At 40.3% G+C, this 23712-nt stretch overlaps 2 protein-coding genes across 4 annotated transcripts in view; one reads left to right on the top strand and one right to left on the bottom strand.

Moving 5' to 3' along the window:
• Positions 1–1595: 1595 nt before the first annotated feature.
• Positions 1596–12398, bottom strand: LOC111253189 (protein HID1). Its single transcript, XM_022812262.2, has 13 exons — positions 12038–12398; positions 10916–11011; positions 10518–10641; positions 10043–10263; positions 9439–9719; positions 8863–9041; positions 8215–8360; positions 7751–7898; positions 5813–6043; positions 5434–5598; positions 4673–5098; positions 4118–4478; positions 1596–3860 (listed from the first exon to the last, which is right to left on the bottom strand). Exons 1-13 carry the CDS (start codon positions 12101–12103, stop codon positions 3638–3640), a joined length of 2667 nt encoding a protein of 888 aa, XP_022667997.1. The 5' UTR covers positions 12104–12398; the 3' UTR covers positions 1596–3637.
• A 9157-nt stretch (positions 12399–21555) lies between these two features.
• Positions 21556–23712, top strand: part of LOC111253545 (calcium-independent protein kinase C-like) — a 34430-nt gene continuing 32273 nt past the window's right edge. For 2 of the 3 annotated variants that reach the window (XM_086993549.1, XM_022813090.2), the window contains exon 1: positions 21556–21903. The gene's annotated coding sequence lies outside the window, so the exon portion shown is untranslated. The remainder of the gene's footprint in view (positions 21904–23712) is intronic. The other variant, XM_086993554.1, reaches the window with a different exon arrangement.

Here is a 23712-nt window from a genome sequence, read left to right as displayed (position 1 = left end):
GGTACCATTAATGTCGTCACGAATACGACCCGACACGGAGCAATTTCGTAGCATAGCAAATCATATACCACCAGATTGATGAAAATAAATAAACAAGTAATGACATACACCATAGATAACACTGTGCTAAGCTCCCTTAGTAAGTGTAAACTGGTTGATAATCAAGACTCATTTGCGGCAATGTCTAAAGTGACCTTACCAAAAAGAAATCCAGTGGCTTCCAAAAAGTGGCAAGTCAAACGTAACTCTCGTATTTGGTGCCTGTTTGTCTATTCGTGAAGGCAAAGCAATGATGGTCGTTTGAGAGACCTGTAGAAGTTTATAAATAAAGTGGGTGATTTTTAAACAAAATTGGCCACCGGTAGTGTTTAAGATAGCAGCATATCAGATGACATTTGCATGAAGCCCAATCACGCATAGTGTGCCGTCATCTTGAAACATGCATAACTGAAGCTATTATATACACATTTTTGCCTGAAAATTAAGTCTTATTTTTGAAACTTTTCTAGTTGTAAGAACATATTTTTTTATGCACCACACGATGAAACCTAGATTTCTAGAAAAAACCTGAAATATCGCTCTTTGATGACCTTTTATTGCCCTGAAAATCTGAGGCTACTGGAGAAACCGTGCCCTAGTGTATTAGAAGAAAACGAAACCGCATTTCTTAACTCTTTATTTTAACTTGACCTATATACATATTTCCACCTGGCCGAATTTTATTCTAAAGCTTCTTATATATATATATATATATATATACTTGCCTTGATTCCACGTGCGAGTCTAATACGACATGAATTAGTAATAGAAAATTCGTTTACATAAGTTACGATAATTGGTGCTTTGAATAAATACACAACAAAACGGAGGGCTAAAAATAAATCCTGGCTCACACCATAGAGCCACGTAAAGATGTTTCCTAAAAATTACTTGCTCTCACCAAGCATTTTCTAATGCTTGTATGATGATCCCCTTCTCTAGCCAAAAGATAGGATGCCAATGTTCGAGTTTTTAAGTTTTCTACTAACATACAATAACTAGCCATGTCAAACGAAACTAAAGTAGATACCGTTCGTTCCATTTTTATTGTCCATATTTAGACCCAGTTCCTGATATTATATGAGAACGATGAAATGTAGAGTATAATAAAACATAAGATAACCTCCCCATGATAACGCTAATTTTTCGTTTATGCTCTGAGGCCCTCACTATAATCCCACCGACAAACCCAGTCAATATGGAATCCACATATTTATATTTTATTTGGTCAATTTGCTCCCTATTTGTGAAACTTTATTCGATCACTTCCCCAAAATATGACCCCAATGCATTTATATAGGTGCTTTTAATGTTGGGTTTCACACTTGATTATTCGTCGATGCGTCTTTCGCGGTGTTTGGTATAAATTGAAATATAATATTTAATATAAGAGTTCCAATTGATTCATCAAATAAAAGTTGCAGAGTATAGTAGCAAAAAAAAAATTAAAAAAAAAAAAAGAACGACGATTGGGTGAATAATAGAAAAGTGTTCCCAAAAAGGCATCGTGTTTATTAGTGTACATAAATCCATTGAAGGAAATAGAAGCCAATAAGTAGGCTTACGGTACAATAATATTTATTCATTATCATATAATATATTATATAATAATATAAATTATTGTATATATTTTTCTTTAAAACGACAAAACCACCGCACATTATGTTACACACAACTTAAATTATTCTTTCTTAAATAAATAATACATTCAAAGGTGTTTGTAGTTTGTTTACGTAACAAAAAGCAAAAATAAGTGTTATAGACTACAATCCCACCTCAGTTTTTAGTTTGTGATAGCCGCTGTCAGGGTAAGTATAATATACGAAATGCTAGTGTTTTATGTCCAAAAATTTGACGACTATTTTCGATTCTCGTCTATCAGTTCACCCGTAATTTAGAACCTTACGTAATATATACTATTTTACAATATGTGATACACAATAATTACAGGAATTAATAGTTAGTAGTATTTTTCCATTCTAGACGTTTGACAGAATAGCAAGGCGGAGTGGCAATGGAATGGAAACTTTTGAACATATGAACTTTTGCTCCTACGTAACAAAGGCTGATTTTCAGCTTGATTATAGGACATCTTTGAATCGAATATGCTTCTGAGGTTGACTAGACTTTTAGCCAACAAGAATTCAATGCTTCTTAAAACTTGCAAAGGAACTGCACGCTTGACTCATATTGATTCAATGTCTTTTAGAGATCAGAAATAAATAATCACTAATTCCTTTTGTCTATATATTTGACCTTGAACGTAGATTACTCAAAAAAATGAACATTCGGGATAACTAACCCTAACTTATCTTCCTAACTAGAAATCTGTATCAAAAGTTTAGTTGATAAAACTTTGCATTGTAATTGCAAAGCCTCTAGCTCGTATCAGAAGTCGGCTTTTTGGTATTCAAATGGAGTCAAAAGAAGCGGCTGCAGTACCTATAACTGTACGTTGATACAGTCAATTTATGTCAGTCCGCTTCAACACAACAAAATGTCCTTTACAATCACCTATTTACGTATGTTTGGATTCCGAAATTTACGTGTGATACTGCTCCCTTAGATATTTAATCTTGTAAAACGTACTCTGTCTCTCTTCTTATCTCTGTTTATTTTCAATGCAAATCTTTCGTCAAAACCTAGGTCGCTGCCACAATCCAGGCATCAAACTAAAGCGTTGAGCGATAACATTGTCAATACGAAGTTGCATAAAATACAAGATTATAATCGGCATAGACGGTCTGCACCCGTATAAATTAGCAGAATATATATAAGATCACTGATCTTTAATGCAGGTCAGATTCATATGAGATAAATGCAAAAAGCACGTTTCCTACATACACCGTGTTACTTTACTTCTAACGAAAAAATTAAATCATGCACTGCTTCTTACATGCAGTGCACTTAGCCAATAGCATTAGGTATATGACATGGGTTGCTTTACCGACGTACATTCAAATCGAGACCTAAAATAGAGATTCCATCAAGTATCAGCATATCATTCAATCCTGTGCTTCTTGGCGAAATGTATTGGTTATTACGGCCTCAAGTCCGGTCCGTTTTCTAAGGTGGGCTTTATTGACCCAAAGCCTCAACTCACTGCTTCTACTGGTCTAATATCATATCAAATTCTGTAGATAAGCGATCCACAAATAGGCTCCACAGCTATAGGTACATCGTCAATGATTATTAAATTGTTTTTTAAAGCCAATTAACATACTACTGTTCAGCTATACATACTTACTGATTAAGCGTCACTTCTTTATATGTGTTTTCTGTTATTCCAAATGAAGACTGTACCTGATAAATTCACAACGATATTTCTAGCTCGTATTGTTTGATATGGCTGAAAATTATCAGTACATATAATATATATATCTGTGTGTGGGCGCGTGTGTGTGTGGCATCGGGCACAAACTTTAAATATAGCAGTGAAAAGCTTAATTGAAGGCTTTCGAGCGTTCTGAACCGGACACGTTCTCAAAAGGATCAGTTCGCTGCTGATGCGGTTATGAACAGCCATCGGACAGACGGAAAGTGTTTGCTTCTATACACGTGGTCTTTCTCATTGGTGCGGTCTTCTTTTACAGTATTCTTATAATGTATGGATTTGGAACAACTGGACGTGCGTATCATACCAGATTGGTGGGTCGGTGTTACGCAGGTAGATTACTCCCCACATGTACGTCTTAAACCAAAGGGCGGTACCTGCATTTGCCTGATACTTGCGAATTAGTATGGGATGAGGTACCGGCAGTAAACCGACCAGCGTTCCATGTTGGAGAAACTTCAAGATCTCGGACTCGTCGGTCAAACCCCTGTAAATGTACACGAGAAACGAAAACAAAAAGCTCTTTATCTAATATTAGGTACGAGGATTTTTGTTGCAGCAGTCATAGCATAAGGTGTAACACAGGGTGTGTGGAGGTATTTTCGAAAGAAAAAAGTACGCACATTTACTAGATACGTCTATCACTGCTATGACTGATGCTTTTGTCCAAAAGATAACTTTAATAAAGAAATAAAATAAGTAAAATGCCCTGAGGAGTTTCAGTTTGAAATGCAAACTACTTACTTATCAATGCAGATTTTTTCCACCTGTGGTACTAATACTTGCAACAGCCGCATAATTGTTTGCAGCGGAAGCTTAGCTTTCCAACTGATAACCCACTCGGATGTGGCCGTCCAATCGCTCTCTCGGCTTGCCTGACTAGACGAAAGCGATGGTAGCGAGCCCTGCTTACGTAGAAGCATCTTGTCATGACAAGCGTGCTGTTCACCGGAAATCTCAGAACCTTCCCGTCCATCGGCGGTACCTGCTGCGTCCATTCGACTCGTGCGCGACGTCTCCAATGGCGAAGGAGGTGTCGGAAGGCCATCGAGATCAAGATTGGTCATTTTGTGCGCCTCCTCTTTTTCTGTCATTTTCTCAATTCCTGTATCAAATAAATAATGGACATTTAAAAAATGTGGCCTATTATTTCTATTGTTAGAAACGCTATTTCTTTTTTATTACCCACCGGCTTAGATACCTATATCTAATGAACATTTTCTTGACGAACACGGTGTTCAAATCCAGAACATCTAAAACTAAAGTATGCCTTTGGAGATTTATACATTGGTAACTAACTTGGTGTTGCGGCGAGTGTAGCCACTTGCTTGCAGTCGTGATCGTGTTGGCTCTCTTCTGAAGATGATTTGATAGCGTTTCCGGCGCTAGCCGCCGAGGAACCTCCGTCAGGACCATCTGAGTCTGTTGGGGAGTTGACGGTACCGCAAGGTACCGTCAGGTCCCCAACAGACTTAGCTTCCGTAGAATTCGCCCGTTTGCTCGGCGGATCCATTGTAGATCTTTGTTGTTGGTGGTACCGTGCCTGCTTTTCCGATGGCTGCTGGTGCTGCTGAAAGTCACGATGTCCTCCTGAAAGTTGATGCGGTAAACGCATCCCGCCACCTGCTACACTTCTTTGTATGGTCGCCCTGTCCGTTGGTAGGTTTCCCAATATATGGAAAATGTTCCTTTTCCGAATGATGGTGTAAACCAAGTTCGAATTGCCTAAAAAACATTACGAGTAAGTATCCTCTAAAACGGACCAATAGCAAAAAAGTGTAGAACGAAGCAGATACTTGCCTACCTATCACTCTTTTGTAAGTAATTAACCGAAGCTCTAGTGTATCTAGCCAAAAGTTTAAATAAACAGATTTTAAGAATATTTCAAGCAGTATCACTTAATCAAATTGTATCGCTCAATCAATCGTATATGTTCGGCTATTTTGAAATACATAAGCAATAAAAACATATATGGACAGGCTTCGTTTTATATTATAGATAAATAAATAAATCCAATGACGACAATATTTGTACCTAAAGCGAAAAAAAAAAAAACTAACCATCAAACTGATATTGTATGATGTTGTTGAACACTTCAAGTAAAAAAAATACAAGATGATGATTGTTGGGATTTGAGTAGAGGAACCATGGGGTTGAAAATGCCTCGAGCAGATGGAGCAGTTTACTCGCTGCCACCATCGATAAGGACTTCAGGTACGGCGATACTGCAAAATGTATCGAACAATACTGGTCAATGCATCGTGAACCGAGCTTTTACACTTCTATTGGTCATCAAAAAGTTCGAAGAAGCTTATAGCGCGATAGTAATCGGCAGCTTGTACGACTAAAGGCGTTCTTGCTATACTATGGATATTAATAGACATATTTAAGTATTAGGAAAATATCAATTCGTTGCACTGCAGCCAGTGTTTATCGTACCATTAACGATGATCGTAAGCAGACAATCGAAGAGTGGCTGTAGCTTTGAATGGCCTGTCGTAATCATACGATGAAATACAAGAATTAGCAGGTCTGCATGAGTCCCACTAAACAAGGGGACATCCATTGACACGGAGGCCGTATATGGTTTGTTAAGGCGCACGCCGAAGTTTCGCTCACCCGACAAAAGCAGTAGGATAAACACACCAATATGGACTAGACCTACGCGCGCTGAAAACATTAAAAATAATGAAGATTATATTCTTATGGGGTTCCAAAGACCCCACTGATTCTGTTACTTTACAAAACGTCAACACACGTACACTGGCTCCCAGTACGCTATTTTATGGCCATGGCATTTTTTGCATTACAAAATTTCTCCACAGTCTCTATCAAATACAACATCAATTTATACCAAGACTAAGAAGCCGCGCCACGTCCATCTTCTCCGAACAAACTTGTGCCATTCGCTCTCAGTTTCCTTTTAATCAAAGTCTCTGAAAAAAACTATACTTATCGCGCATAATCGTCAAAGCTTTGTGTTGCTTATGTTGACTTACGAAAGCCCCACGACTAGTAGAGGCTCATGCGCCCCACTGTCGACGCAGTAAATTGTCTGTAGTTTATATGATCGCGTGATTCGGCTCTTTTCTGAAGATAAAGTCCTTTAACTGAAGAGGGTGCTAAAGCTCACGTCTTGGCATTTGACGCACACTCTGTCTTGACTAAGGTACAGATCAATCATTTTTTTTCCTCAAAGAGAGGTCGAGGAACATTACATTTTTCACAATGGCCTTGCGCTCCACTTTATTTCAATCAGCTTTGGATTCTTTTATATGCTGGCTCGTTGGTTTGTATGTCTATATGATAAAGATTTTCTATCTTATTCTGTTCTGTACACGAGATAGCCGAGCTTCTGTTTTGTCAATAAGGCCTTAGCTGGAAGGCTACTTAAAGACGGCCACCTTCCTCACTTAATGGCTGAGCTTGTGGTAGCAACATGTGCACGCTAATCAACCATCTGACTTCTACTGTTGATTGCTTCGCACTGTGAAAAACACCTTTCTAGTTAACATCGGACTTTATGGACCGAAACCGGACCGTACGGATCCTCTCTGACTGAAGAAATCGTCTTAAGGACATCTGCTTGCATGCATAACAAAACCCCTCTAATAATTAAATTCTGTTGTCTGCCCGCTCTTATGTGCTGAATTCTAGAAAATGATTTCCATCATAAAATAATACAATTATTTTATAAGTATATCTTTCCTTTACTTTTGATCTCCTTGGAAGTCATCCTTCTGTTGACCAAAACTAGACACAACTCGCTTAGCACTGGGCTCACGTTAGATCAAATGAACCTCCTTGGTTGTCAGAAAAACGTGATTCATTCATCGGATGCCGAAGCACGAATAGTCGTTGCAGAAGGTTTGTATTGATCATTGCTTTGCTTGAAGGGTTCAATCTTTGAAAAAACAAATAGATGAAGTCGACAGAAGAACCACCCTCAAACAAAGCCCTAGGGGCGCGATGACGTAGGCCACAAGCACTTGGTGCAAAGAGCAACATGCAGGTCACTGCGCCGAGGGCTGGTGTAAGCAGGCGGCATGAACGAATTTCATGGCGCTCTCGTAAGTCTGTATGAACTATATACGGCCTTAAACATCACAACTGTAGCCGGTAGGTACCGTATTTTCAGAAGCTGCAAACAAGGCACAGTTCGAAGTGTCACCGCAAAAGAGGATTACGTAGCAAAAGGAGATTATTTAAAAGACGATCGTGACATTTACGTTTTTCAGTGGTGAAAGCATTGGTGCTGTACTTCAGGAACATGTTGGTTGTCACTTCAAAAGTATTGAAATTTGCGATTATAGCCTCAAAGGTAACTAAATTTATAAATACGACTTATTTTCAGTGCATAAAATCTCTTTTTCTTACACTGGTCGGCGCGTGCCTCGTTCAAATGGTAAAGTGTGGGCACGAGGATATTAAGTACAGCTGAACTCTTTAGGACGAAGAAAAGAAACTTGCGATTGTGATCACACGCCTTCCAGAACAGTACTAACAGCTCCTGATGAAACTGGATCTGTCAAAGAAAAACGTAAAGTTTAGTGTGTGAAGTTATTCGCAACGGCGACACTTAGTTCAGCGTTTTCGAGAAATTAATGACCTTTTGAACTTGCGAAGGTTTAAGGTGTTAAGGTTTAAGTAAGGTTTTTTTATTTTGGTTGAACGAGCGCTACGCCCACTTAGCCAGATCGCATAAAAAAAAAAAAAAAAAAAATACATACACACAACTACGCGAAGTATTCTAAATATCACAGGAAAATGGTTGTTGTAACTTTTGTGAGCGTCTAATTGAGAACTTCGAAGAAAATACAAACGGTAATGATCATATATACTTTTTTTGTGGGTAGATAAGACGACTGCAGGGGGTTGTTGAGGAGCCGTGTGAAACCGCTAAGTATAAGTTCAAGATCGTGATCACGATGTACCCGAGACAGGTAGTTGACGAAAAGGTTATCCCCGCTGTCATGGTCGAGGGTCACTATTTATTTACCATAAAAGCAAATAAGATAACTTTAGATAAAAACAAAGAAAATTCAATGCAGAATGACTTTTTGTTGTACAGAGCTGAAATATATCGGCATTAATATAATCTCGAAAAGCCTTTTGTCCTTGATATGGTAGCGACAGGTTTGATTCTATTACGGGGTAGGAAGGTTATGGTATTTGCAATCGTAAAAAACCGTAGAGAACTGCTAGTAAGAAACTAAGTAACTTGAAAAATCATTAAACTTCACCCCTATTTGGGATTAGGTAGCTAAAGATAAAAAAAAAAACTGTTCACGAAATAGACTTAAATAAGCAAACGTATTTGGTAAGAGGAAGATTTGCGAATGAGTAGGTTTCAAATATCGACATTAGGAATGGTATCATCGTGATTGTTAGACTACTAGCAAAAGATCGAAAGCAAAAGCAGTAGAAAAGGCGCCAAACTAGTTTTTCTAAATTGAAAAAATTGTGATCAATGCTAAAATAAATTTTACCAATGAGTAGTTGAAGCGCAACTTCGACGAGAGGTTCCCTGGAATCTTCGAACAGGAGATGATTAAGAGGCACCAAAGATGAATACGGATCATATCCGCAGATTGTATTAAGCAACGATGTAAACAATGGTAAAGCGTGGCGATTCTCCGTAGATGTAAATACATCCAGCCAGCGGTTTCTGTAAAACAGTGTATCGATTATGAATGTTTGGGTGGGCCAAAATATCATCCATTTTGTCGGGATTTGCGCTGTGCACCGACAATGTCATATTCTATCAGACTCGTTTAGTAACATACTACGTTGTCCGAAGCTATTTAGCGGGTCGAAGAATTTGAATGTTCCTCGAACTACGTAAGGTAAAAGGAGGATGTTTTAATATGCGTTAGATGGCCTTTTTCTTGTTTATACATTGACGTCAGAACCTCTTTAGCTATCCTAGACCTAGACATGTATCATGACTATACCCACTAATGTGACACTATATTCAAATCAACGAATGCATGCATGCATGCATGCATGGCTAATATGTATTGAACAGGAAGTTTTTAATCAACTCGGAATTTAGATGCGCATACGCCGAACGCTGCTCGAAAGATCCAGAACTCGATGAAGGAGCAAGTGGTTGGTACATTGTGTCGGAGAATAGCGTGAGTAAGAGTTTGAGTATCTCTGTTCGAGCGGCATCATGACGCGCAGATCGCGGGGGAGCATGCGCACAACCAACACCAGGCTCCCATATGAGTTCGCATGAATCGGTGACCTCTTCGGGTCCATCGGGACCCTTGAAAATACCGCCGCCCGACATTCCGGAAGCTCGTGCAGAGTGTACCGTGAAATCCGGACAGAACAAAAGATCCTGAAAAAACACGCATAAGACCAGTTTTCACTGCTTAAACTACTAGGAACAGTGTTTATCAACAGAAATTAACTGTTTTCTGTAAAAACGGCGCACCTCGAAGGAACGATGAAGGGGCGGGCTTTATTCAATGTATAGTGCGTAAGCAATAAGCTTGTCAACAATTACATATTACTGCGGTTGTCTCAACAGGAGCCTTTGCTGTCGCTGTTATTATTGAAGATGTGCTACAACTGTTCGGACCAATAAAAATTAAATTGACAAATCCAATAGGCAACGGATTTTCCCTGAAAATATTTCCGATAAACGCGAAAAAATCTTACACAGAGCGATATGAGTAGTGTATGCCCAAGAGTGCCATAATTTGCTGAAGGGATCCTTAGTCCTTCTCCATCTTGACTGGCTCTTGACTGGTTTGGGCCGGTACCTAAACTTGACGTCTGAGCTCCAGACCCGGGGAGACAAGTCCAAAAAAATCCCCTCCAGTCGGGATCCTCGAAGATGTAAGGCACCAGTCGGGTGAGCAGTCGGACACAATTTAACACTTTTTAAAATTAGAATCCATCAAATGGTAGAAACATGTTAATGGATGCTTCGTAGCTATCGATCAAGTTACGATCATTTTAAGTTTGTCAGAAGCTGTGCTCGTCTCAGAAATACTAAATGCATTCAATTGTATCGTTTCATGCTGTTTTATTTTGTGTCGTTCGTACGCAAATGTATGTGATGCCTATTCATCCTTTACAAGTGCTAAAGGAAACAATAATGGGTTATTTTTTTAATGGGTTAAGCACGTACCGATTTGTTGTTCACGGGAACTGTCGACCTGTAGAAGCGTATCAGCAGCCGTGGCCAGCTTTTCTACGGCTTTATAGCATAATGTGGCTAGATTTGAAGGGGCTTCATCGCGAAGGCTACGAACCTGTTTGAGATGTAGACCAAGGAATGAGTACGGACGCAATATGTTTATTGTGACAATTCGTTTTACTTTATTAAAACATGGGCCGGCACCAACGATCACAAATTTTTTTCCCAAAACTAATATCGAAATATAAAAGTAAATGATAGAGTAGTTCCCTACGGCTTTCATTTGCATTGTTTTTTTCTACTGCTCTATACGCCAAGGCGTTATCAAGGAAGAAGACAAAAAATGACCAAATTATCCAATTATGCAGGTCTATCCACCCTCATATTACCTCAGCCGCCGGCATCAACGTGAAGATGTCTTGTACACAATCGAGGCTTTCTGTCCACAACTGCTCCCAAAAAAGTTCGTCTTTCGTGTCGATTGGCTGAAATAATCTAAATTATGTATTAAGCTCTACAAAACTATTACAATCGTCAATATCTCTAGAGTAAGAAAGGGAACTCGAATGTTCCATAAGCTCTCTTCGCTTCCTTTTTATGGGAGAAAACCAGTAAGTCATATGCATCCCTTACAAATCGAGCTTTTTATTAGGACCACCTTTTAAATCGCTTTCATGTAAGCAAACATTGCAGTGTAAAACCTCTGAGGCTTTCCAGCTTTTAGTCCTCATTCGGTCATTTTACCGACCACTCACTCTGCTGTCATCGTACGCCAGCGTCTAGAAGCTTCATCGCTTGTGCTAGCTTCATTTCACTTCAGTTAACAATGTTAATGTTCACAATGTTAACAGTAATCTTGACATGAAATATCTACTTCGTGCAAATGCTCCGTATCTGTGTGCTTGATATAATCACAAAATGGTTACGTCGATAGTGGTTTAAGCGTAATGATTTCATTGGATTAATGGTACCAGTTGGTACCAATGGTACAACGTTTCGAAAAGCTGATGATATTTAATTTTTTTTTTTCTATCTAACAGCTCCCTGTTAAGGCCAACGGTTGTTCTCAAAGATGAGCCTAATTCGCTGCTTTATTTATAGTCAATGTGGCCCCCAACTAACTTGCCTCACCTGTTATCGTAAAACCATCCGCTGTCTTAATGGTATTCGTTTTAATTTATCATTATCATTATCATAGTTATGCCTTCATACGAATTCAAGTCGCATTCCTGTCTTTCACGGACAATCTTGCACACGTCTAATAAAATACGGTTGAATGAAGATAAATGACGGATATGCCTAGCGCATAGATACAGGTAGACGTTCTAAATGGCAGAGTGAGGTAGAAATCACAAGAATTCGATTTCTGTCGCCTTGTCTAATACGACAGTTTTAGACTTCAAAGGCGCTCCGTCGATACGTGTTCAGTCGATAGAATCGTATAATTTATTTGCCAACCTGTGTAACGTCCGAAGACACGAATGCGAGTTGCGCATGTGTTGACTTCTCACCTGGTTCCGTGTGGTCAACTGCACAACGGCTTTTCGGAAGTTCAACTTCGAATCCGAGTTTCCCATTGTGTTGCAAAAGCTATTCAGTTCTCTGCGCTGCAGCGTCCTACCATTTGGTACAGCGAGGGTTTCTCTCTAGTTACCGTGGCCTACTGCTCAACGATCGCACAACGAAACGTAGCCAGGATTAACAATCAGGTAAATGCCAGGGCGAGTTGGTCCGGCTCTCGCACTGCCAGCTGCTGTCACTTGTTCCAGTGCACTGCAGCCTGCTGCTTGATATAGGGCCACTGCTCACGTATACAATAAAACTGATGGCCTATAGGCGGTTTTGGTCGCCTCGCTCTATTCAGCTGCCATTTCCCTCTCCATATTAGGTTTGTGCCTGATAGCCCTCTCCCTTGCTGATTCCGACCTGACGCAGTAATCGCTCCGATGAAGCAGCGGCGGCCCAAGCGGCTGCAACCGCCACCGCCGTAGCAGCAAGGATCAGCATCGCCTACGATTTCGGTGCTCCATGCTGACGTTCGTTAAGCTCATGAATGGTGCCGGACATTTAAGAAGCACACTTGTTAGGGTCGATCTTAGGATCAAATTAAGCAGCAGTAAGAAATAGAATTATCAGAGATCATTGATTCCTTCATTAGCACGCCCAAAGGACTTGTTTGTGGCTCTGATACGGTAACGATTAGGCCCAAAAACGTGTGACAAAGACGTGGACTTGAGGGCAAATACATATGCGTCTAAATGTTCTTGACTTGTAACGAGACCAATTACTAAAGCTTTTACATAATAGATTTATGTCGGTATAGATCGCGATGACTTCTCAAACGCTTCCGAGAAGCTCGCACGGCGATTATGATCCAATATCGAGCGAATACGAATCACACTGACTTCTTCGAGTGGACATTGTACTGACTATCACACCATACTCAAAAACGATGAAATCTTTAGTCTAAGAGTACTCAAATCGTGAAGAAACAAATTCTTCATTATTCTTGTTGCAAAAAAGCGGCGCATTTCCTCGCGACCTTTCTCCATTCACAGAAACTAAAGCCCTCAATTCGAGTATCCCTGGTAAGGGCTTATTATGTTTGATGTGCTCGAGATACATATGATTGTATTACATGTAAAAAGTGTATATGTGTATTGAGTGTGAGACAAAGGTGCAGAGTAAATTCGAAATGACCAAAGGGCTGATCGAGTTTGAGACCCCGCACTTGTACATATTTTGCCACCAAATCAGTCAACGTGCTTAAAAGTAATTTTTTTGCTAGCAAATTTATCGTATAGTTTGCTTTAGAAATATAAAGAAAAAGCTACATTTCTTCTCAAGCTACATTTCGATCATTGAAAAAAAAATATATATATGTCAATAAAAAAATTTTTGGAATTCGAGTTACTAGGCGACCCGAATGAACGTTGAACGTATGAAAGACAAATTCTGAGGATCTTTTCGATAAATATAATTAATTTGACATACATACTTTTCAATCCTGAACAAGATTTCTGCAATTGCTCCAATGAGATAAACAGTGGCCAACATTTATTGTAGCAAAGATACTTGTGTTATTAAACAAAATCCACACCAACAAATATTAATAGTCCATCGATAAGCTAAACATGTGTTGCTAAATATAAAATAAATGCTTAAGTAGTTTTTGAGTGTTCGGATCAGCCCTCGGATGACAACAGTAGCTGAGTCGTCATCATCTTATATCGCTATTTGCTTTTAATAAACATAAACATCATTTTAGTTTAATAGGTTAAACAAATTATTAACGGAGTCATAAAAACTAATGAGGAATATTAGATGTTCATTAAATGTTCATGAGCCTATGAGTATTAAGTTTCTGCTTGTAGTTTGTTATATTAAAAAAAAAAATAGAAACCTTTCCAGAAGACGAATATAAGATCTGGCAGAATTTTATAAAATGTGTAAAGTGCAATTTCCAAAATTATACGACACAAGACTCCTAAGTTGATCCTCAAAAGTCTTAGTTATGCCTATTATGACACTTAAGTTCTTTGGTCTTAAGCAGTAGTAATTTTTTTCGATTTGCGTTATAAATACGAATAGTTTTTTTTGCATTTAGAGAAATGCTAGAATTTTTAATTTTTGGATCGATGTGACCGATCAGAGGGGTTGCTCCTTGACCGCACTGCAGCTTACTCCTCAATGTAATACATACAATATGCCTCAGGTACTCCGCGTAGTACCTGAGGCACATTGTATTACATATTATACAGATATACATAGCCCACTCTCCCACAGGTCATTTGATGAACCCCATATACTGCAAAACGCGTATCTATGTGCCGGTTCATTTAGCCCGGTCTGTTTCAAGCTTCATTAGTCATAGCTCGTGTATTATAAAAAACAGGATCAAGCTTCACCATTTTTTGTCAATGCGTTGACGAACTTGCAATAGACTGATGTGACGAAAGCCTTTTCAGCTGTTTCAATGAGAAGCAATCTCAGATAATTTAAATTGCTTAGCAAGTAATAAGAACCGTTTTTATTTTGAACAAGGCCAGCGCCATGCGCAGGGAAAGGCTCGAAAGCGTACGTGTTGTCACGTTCACAACCATCGCTTGCCACACCTTGCCCGTGATGTGCTTCCCAAAAGTTGGCACATTCGTATGCAAGCTCACCCCCAGATTTTTGAAGTTATTAGCGCACCTCAAAATTGTTCTCCCTGTTCGGAGCGCGCATAAAGCAGCATGGCGGCCTGTAGCTGAACTTCATGTCCTCTGTCTCGCCCAAATTGATCAACAGTCCGGCTTCGCCTGATCTTGAATACGGAATGGCAGATCATTGAGGAGTAAAGCGAATAGCAGACAATTCAGGTTATGGGGTTATGTATCGACTAACGACTCTTCGTCACTTACGCTCACACGGTCTCTCTGTATACAACATGCTTTGTGGGATTCTGCATTCTGCAGGCTTTATGAATATGTTGTTTTCAGGAGCCATATCACACACCGACTTAAAATCCACGAAAACAACGCCTGTTTTGATCTGCGACCGGCGCGATGTAATATTACCTGAAGCAATATCATATGCCGCATAGATGTCCCATACGAACTTCATATTGTTCAGTCGGAATACACTCCTGGAACCTCGTTAGCTTCAAATGTTATAAAATGGGCCAAAAGCTTGTAGCAACAATCGCCCTCCATGGGCCCAACAGGTTGCCTTTTCTCTTCAGTATGACAACCAGTAGGGCTTTACTACAGCTTGTCGGTAGGTGTTTACGTCGTAAGCAAACATTGAATAGACTTCTTCAGGAAGGCAACATGTCATCCGCATTATTCTTCCATCACAAATCCGATCCGGTCCAGCCGCCTTATCCTGTCGGAAAGCGCGATGCCTCGAACACAAGGAGCTCAGCTCCTAGCTTCTCATGGATCATAAATGTCTGTCTCATGCGTCAGCGCAGAAAGGCTTATTCGTAGGATGGTGTTCGTCACCGCGAACACACTTGTGAGGTGCTCCATTAGAATTTAGAGACCATAGCCTTGATCTTCTTTCCGTATCCATTTGTGTGGTTTCCTTCCCGCTTGTGTCACTAACCTGTCCCACAGTGGAGCAAGGTTCCGCTGACGAGCAGGCTTAAGTAATCGTTGACGCGAGCCTTTTAGGAAATCGTAGAGCACCCTTCGTTGACACTTGGTTAATTTCGCGCGGTTCGATAGCGCATAGTTTATAACTTGAGCTAATGCACGGGCATTGTCGGTGCGGCTTTGGGTAAATTTCGGACGATTTTAGCTTTTTGGTCAAGATCTCGGCTTAGAGGTCGATGTTTAGATCGCGCGGTACAAAAACAAAGCTGCCAATTTGGGACTTAGGTAACTCAGTGTTTTTTTTCTTTGCGGAATTGTCCTTTGCTCAGTGATTGATGTTTTATGACATCCTTGTTCTATTCATTATGTGAGTTGTCTCTAGTTGCGGTAGCGGTAGGGTTATCATCAACGAAACGCATCGTTTTAATGCCAGCTGAAAATTAATGGAGATCATAAATATAGTTTAGACCAGTGGGCCCTTGAGCGAAGCTGCTCCGTACTTAGACTAGAGATAGTCATGTTCGAGCCTTTTGCCACTCAAGTCACACTAGTTAGCTATCAATCACCCAGTTGCCTGGCTGTATCACCTAAATTCAAAGAATTGGGTGCTTTCTATTAACACAATAAAAATCTACCTTGAAGTCAAGAATTATAGCTACGTTTCTGTTCTGCATGACGTACCCAGCGCACTCCCAGACGTTTCTGGCAATTCCATTCTCCACATAGGTGCTTCTTATGCAGTTTGTAATCAAATTATAATAGAATTATGGATGCAATGATGAATTTCATGCTCCATTATCTATGCCTGTTTGAAACCGTTGCGAACCCGACTATATACTAAGCAACCGAGATAATATATTATTTGTTTTTGGGAGTATACTAAATGACGCTGAGAGTCATTGCTGCTTGAAATATATGTATTATTTATTACTGCTGTTCAGGTCGCCTAGTAATTCGACATTAACATAAAAGATTCACAACTCGGGCTTCCTAACAGATATCATTATAGGGTTCAGTAAAAGCTAAATTTTGATATTCAAGGTCGAGATACCAGGCTTCGATGGCTAACATCGCAGTCTCCCCTAACGAGCAGTTAGGGGTCGTTCGTGAGTCCAGCAGTAATCTTTGATCCAACTCATAATCAATATCTATTTTCTAATTTGACAGGATCGAAACTGTTAGCTTTGGATCAGCTTTTTTTTCTCGGAAAAAACACTGATAATTGCCCTTATTCGATGCTGTTGGTAGCGTTTCGCTGGATTTTTTTTTTCGTTGAAAATACAATTTAAATGTCGAGCCCAAACTATGACAATTGCGCTTGCCATAGAAGTTGTATTTATTAATGTATTACTATATTTATAATTAGTTATATTATTATGTATAACATTGAAGTTGTATGTTTATGCGTGTAATCTGATGAGTTTTCTGCAATCTAAACATTTTGATGCACTTCAAAGTACCATAATTATACGAAAATATATATTAACAGTTCAGTGCCCTTTGCGAATGTTGGACACTGCTTGAGGTATTCCCTAGAATTTTGTCTACTGGACCGTTTACAACAATATTACACGAGCTAAACTTCCATTAAGACTGCGTGTCATGTTTTAAAGATACTATAGAAAAACACAGAGTAAACTGAACCACGCTTCACACTGTCAAATTACCTGGAGTCTCTGTTGATAAGAGTGATGACCCAGACATAAATAGATTGGACTCTTGGAACACCGACAACAACGAGGTTACAAGAGGACAGCTCTCCATAGAATACATGGAACACTTCCAAGATAACAATGTTCAAAGTATAGCTTAGAATGATGGATAAAATCGGTAGCCAGCCGTATTGTTACCTTCGCATATCGACTTCACGACCGACTTGCTACCTCGAAAGAATTAGATGAGCGAATGAAAATCCTATGCGAATCAAGAAAGGTTCCAATGCCATCAGAACGCTCGCTTGGTGAAAGCAAAAAGAATCAAACGAAGCTCAATGAAGACAATCAAAGACAGTTTATAAAAAAGGGCGACTTAGAGGAACCGGCACGCAAAGACGAAACTGAGATAAAAGGGCAGACAGAAGTTCTATGCGAATGTGCGATTTAAATCATCATGTTCCACAAGCATTTATTAGTCTTCTCTTGTCCGTATCAGTTCCAAAAGGTATATCCCAAAGAAGATGTATAGTTCCAAAAGTATGAGTTTTGGTAGCGGGCGCGGAAAACGTAACCGAAAAACGCCTGAACCTTGAAAGTTCCTTGTCAGCTTTGTTGAGAAACCATGATCGAGTTAGCTAATAATACTTTGGGCACCATTCACCTAAAATCTCTTACTATTTCTCACCGCACCATGCTCAATATATGCCAAAAGGAGTTCAGTTTCTCATCAGTACCTGAAAACCGGGCCGAACAACAAAATAACACACGCAAAATTATTGTTGGGTTAAGTAAAGTACGTGAAAAAATTATCCCAAGGCAAATGCTAGGAAGTGCTTAAGCGAGGAGATTAAAATTTGCCTATAGGAAGGAAAATAAGTAGTACCGTAGACCATTGTTTAGTTTTGTAGAAACCGACTCGTGACTAAATTTTTCTAGACACATGTAGATTGCGTACTTTTTTCTTTTTTTTTTTTTCTAAATGTGTAAAAACAGTGCTTAATAATATGCTTCGTGCTAAATATTGAAGAAACTAGTGGGGAACGTTTTCAGTGGATATCGAACTTTTTGGAGGATGAATCTTTAGAATTAGAACGTTCTCTGGGAGAGAAACTGAACAAACCGATCTCCTTTACGGTACGGTCCTAAAAAGCCTCTTATTTGCGTTGTTTATTGATGACAAAATAAAACATGGTGGATTGAGCTTTATGAAACTCCATGACACACGCCGTTGTGTTATTAATACGTATCATCTTACTACCATCCTTATGCATCTAACAGCGGAGGTCAGCTCGGAGGAGCTCCAAGAGGACCTAACCTGTATAAACCGATTTAGGGCTAGTGGCCTACAAGGGTGGGTTACGCCACTTAGACTTAAAGACTTGTATAAGAATTTGCACTATTGAAAATAAGTTCTTAAGCAAGCTGAATGCAATGAAATATATAAAATCTGTCGAACGAAACAAATATAGCTAGCTGTGGTTTACTAGTATGCCCACAGATATTGAGAGCTTAATGTGTAAGTAATGTTAATACATTTTTTCAACTGTTCAAGTCCCATGTAATTTCACTAATGGTGTATACTAGTGAGTAATTTTATAGGAGATATATACTAAATAATTAGATTAAGGAACAGGGTCTTAATAATAAAGAAGGTCTACCAGCGGGAATAACACAATAGCATATTGGTCCTACAAGTAATGTGCTTAATTAGACAATGATAAAAAATGAGGAAAGAAGGGTCACTGAAATAACGCTATCTCATTCAAAGAAAAAGGTTCATTTCAGTGTATTTAACAAGGAAAATTTAATGAGAGTAGTCAAGGTAGTACAATATTATATAGTTAAATATTATAAAAAGATTATAAAGAAAAATAGGTAAGCGGATGAGTCAGTTATAGAGTTGACACACTAAGCAACTTTGCCCCCATCGAAAACATAGTCTTACCTACGAGAAATATTTTTACCTAATGTAAGTCAGTCGTGATGACGTTAATGGTAGACCGATGTAGTGTATCTTAGAGATATATTAAAAATTGTTTCATTTGGAAACAATACGCGACAAGGTCTCATATTAAATTCAAAATCCATGGCACGTTCATAACGCTTTTTGAACTTTCAGCCGTGGCACGTCACACTAATAATAAACTCTCCGTAAGCTTTACCTGCATAAATATGGACATTTATTACAAAAATATCAGCCGTTCAGCAAAGCTAAAAAAGCGTATATTCCCACAGATTCGTGGACATCTACAGTGGACTCCCGGTATATGAATACATTTCAAACGCCAAGAACGTTCACGTTTTGCTACAAAGTGAGAACTAAACGCTACACTTAATTTTAATGATAAAACACGTTCGCATTATAATGGCAACAAGGACATCCATCTTTATCTCATTCTTTCATATTATATATAGCAACTATGCCATATAGATCTGTCTAATCTAGCCCTACGCTTAGTTTCTGAGACAACACTTATCCAATAGTATAGAGGAACTTCTATGAAATCGATGCAGAAAAAAATACCCTTCAAAGGTTAAAGGTAAGATCCTTAGGGACACTTTTGTCTAGTATATGTTAAATGTTAAAATAATCTTCTAGATAAATTCTAGTAGTGACAAATTATTCTATGATTTTATCTGCCAACCTGATGTTCTAGTTATCAATTTCTGCACAAATAGCTAAACGTAAATTTTACGTTAAAGCTCTTCTTTTCTGTGCATTTAACATCATGGTATATTACAAGTAATGATGTGGGTTTAGTGTCTTGGTGAGACAGGCAACTACTGTTGTTATTCTAAGTTCCGTTGTCTCTTCTGTCGGCACAGATCATACTGCATCCGTCAAAAGAATCGGTTTGTAATATAGCGCTGCTATAGACAGGCCTCTCGAGTTGCAGTACACTTAGTTGCACGTACCAGTTAAGTTCATTGCATGCAGGACAGAAGAGACATTAGAATACAATTGCGGGTTTTTCATTAACCAACGATATTTACCTATAGCCAGTCCATACCCAAATGCCGTTAATTAAAAATTCTACAGGCCTGTTTAACCATGACATTCTAATATATCTATGACAGATATAAAGCAAGCTGTCATGTAAACCGTCGCAATTACTATGAGCTGACAAGTCATTCCTCATCCGACGTTAAGCGCTCGTCAGCCTGCTTCGAGCGTACCCGCGTCCTGTTTGACAGCGTAGGTTTCTGACACGTGCCAATAGATGGCGCTTGAATCTGGCCCATTTTATCTTCTCACTATTGGCGGGCTGTCGCTGTCCGCTACGGCTCTTTTGACGGTGATAGGTGGCAAACGGTAACGGGTAGGAAGACAGGCAGAAAGACTGGTTAATCAACACATTTGTTAACTGGCATTATTCATACTGATACAGTTACCGTCCGTCCATGTTTCCGTCTGTGTATTTAGCCGCGTATACATCGTGGACTGTGCGGATTGTTAGCGCCGCCGCAGGCACCACTGCGGTCGTCGTTGTCGGTGCTGCAGAAAAGAGAAAAAGCTGCCCAATGCTGTGCGTATCAAATAAAACCGGGCTGCTAGTAGCACCATCGCCAACCGCAGCGGTATGGTGACCGCACACTCTTGCCCTGCGACAAAGGGCAGCGATGGTTTGGTGTCGTCCACTGCCGGCACCGCTAGCCGATGGGCGGTGGGGGGGGGGGGGGGATGGATATGCGACCGAGCGACCGACCGGCCGGCCCGCCGACTGGCAAATACCCATAGAACGCTGACCGAACGATCACCACCACAATCAATACCGCTGCTCTTGTAGCGAACTGGTCGGTGAGCCGTTCAGTCGTTAGTAGCACACTCACTTAGCGAATAATTGAATGACTCGGTCAACATTCCCCACCCTTCTAAGCGACTGCCGGTGTTTTGTCGCCGTTTTTGTCGTCAGCGCCATTGTTGGCCTAGCAACTGCCTCCACGACCACTGCTCCCATAGCGGCTGCTGCAGCCGCCGCCGCCGCCGCCGCCGCCGCTGCCGCCGTCGCCGTCGCCGCCGCTGTCGCTAAAGGCAAATAACAAAAGGAAGAATAACATTCGCCGTTGAACATCATTACCGTCCTGACCGCCATGATCGTGATAAACAACAATAGCTAGTTGTCGGTGTCGACGGCGAGATTCGCAGGGGCTGCCGCTGGTCGTAGCGCTTCCGTAGAACTACAGGGAGTAGAGGAGCGGCGGTAGCGACTCTCGCCGCGGAGAGCTTCTGCTCACTGTCTCCGTTTGCCAGGTGCTCCCGGTTCTGCTATTACTATGGCTGCGGCGGCGGCAGCAGCAGCAAGAGTTGCGCGGTGCCTGTTTGTTAATGTTTCGATGTTTTTGCCGCTACTGGAAATTCGAACACGCCGGCGCCCACTTGTCGGCGTTGGCATTTTCGTTTTCTTTGTGGAAAATTTTTGTAAACAGCAACAACAACAACAACAACAACAACAATAACAACAACAAGAACAACTTCTCTATTTACATTAGATACTAGCAGTATAAGTTATAGCTGCGTCGTATACATAACACGGCCTATGCACAGAACGAAGATATAGAGCACAACAACGATACAGTACTGCAGGAAAGTTAACGTGTTTTGCGTATTGCCATTCGTTACGTGCGGCAGAAAGCGTGAGAGAGGTTGGTAGCTGTGTAAATATGGAAAAAAGTTATTATCGTGGTAGCTGGTGTTGGCGGAAGTACATGCAGATCACACAACACACGCACACTTGAGCATTTCAATAACATGGCAAGGTGCGTTGGCTACCTTGACTGTACCATAATATCACTGCTGAAATCAAATGCCGGATGGTGACCGGTAAACGAAACCCCGATACGTCTGTGTATAGGTGTTTGGAAGATATAGGGGCGAAAAGTATTGTGAAGGCTGTCATTGTCGGGTGCGCACCAAACACGGTACATATGTTGCACGCTGCTGCGAAGGCATCGCTATATGACGCCTAGTAGATGTGGGCGAATCCGAATTCGCCCGTGCGGTCGCGAGTCTTACGAAAATTGCCGACAACAACCGAGTGCAACAGATAAGATGGGCAGTGAATTGCTTACTCGTTTTACTATAGTTACAGTCGGCGGGTCTGATTATACCTCGCATATCCGGTGTGCACGATCATTCCGTGTCTCAAGACTGCTTCTAACACCTACCTGTTCCATTCGCGTTTACACCTAAGCTCCCAGCTTGAGTTGCTACCCAAGGAACGGAACGTTCATTGCTCCCTGTTTTGTTTGCGTATAGGCCTGTGGCGTACATATGGCAGGCAAGCTAGTCGAATAATAATATTAAATATAAATGAAACCCAAAAGGTATCTCAACAGAACATTTCATCGACACTTTAGTAGTCTCAAAGTAAATTGTATTTTTATAGAATTCCTAAGCGCAGCGGTCGTTTGTTCCTCAACACATTGTTTCGGATCAATCCAAAAGTACTCAGAAAGCTTTTAGGATATCAAAGCGATTCAGGAGTAGACGTAGATCACTCTGTCTCATTTAGCTAATCAGCGTCATTGCTGCTCCAAATTTAGCTTCGTCTTTGAGCCATATATGTAGCTAGTTTGTTTGTCACGTAAACAACCCATTTGCTCATGGTCGCTGGGACTGGCCTCCACCATTCCGCTTGTTGAGAGAATGGGGTAGCAGAACTTTTCTTCAAGAGTTACCTCCACAGTTTTTGTGGAACAGCCACTTGAGTAACGTGCAAAGTTGCAGGTACTGAAGAGTGAACGCCGAACTGACATATAACCAATTCTAGCATGGATGTTGGACACCCAAATAGATAGAGTTACTGCTGCTCTGTACCCAAGAGGATTTAGACAACGCAAACTAGACTATGCAAAATTCGCTTGCTTGTATCCCTTTCGGAATTTGCGAACAATCTTAACCCAGTACAGCAGAGGCCTTCTTCATTAAGCTGTTTCGCGCGGGATTGGGACGCAGTTTTTTCTAATCGCTTTCAATCTGTATTGGAATCAGGGAACCCAATATAGAAATCGGGAATGGCCACTAGAGGGCGCCGAAAACGATGACCAAGTCGTCCTTTTTTCCCACTAAATATTTTCGCATCCGCTGCTGTATTCGCAGATGATTAGCGTACATATTTTCAAGTTTCCAAATGATCTCCCTACTAAATAAGGTAAATTTTCCCACAGCACGGTAGCGAACGCTCACTTGACACGTTTCTTAATTCGACTATAGAATAGCATGACTCTCGTCCTGCCGAATACCTACGACGTTCTCATGCTCATGCTCATACTCATGAAATTATCAAGGGCTTCTTTAGACCCAGTTCAGTCAGGCTGCATAGCTTTTAATTATTTTATGCGTTTGTTTTCGAATAAGACTAACGGGTACATTTTAGAACAAAGTACAACTTTCATGGTCAAATGTCCTAAAGGTAGAACTAGCAAGTTCTCATTAATGTGAGTAAGGCGCGG

Source organism: Varroa destructor, unplaced genomic scaffold (assembly GCF_002443255.2).
Source record: "Varroa destructor unplaced genomic scaffold, Vdes_3.0 BEIS01000006.1, whole genome shotgun sequence".
Taxonomy (NCBI): Eukaryota; Metazoa; Arthropoda; class Arachnida; order Mesostigmata; family Varroidae; genus Varroa; species Varroa destructor.
Note: the sequence above shows the minus strand (reverse complement) of the source record. Positions and strands in the feature narration are given on the sequence as shown.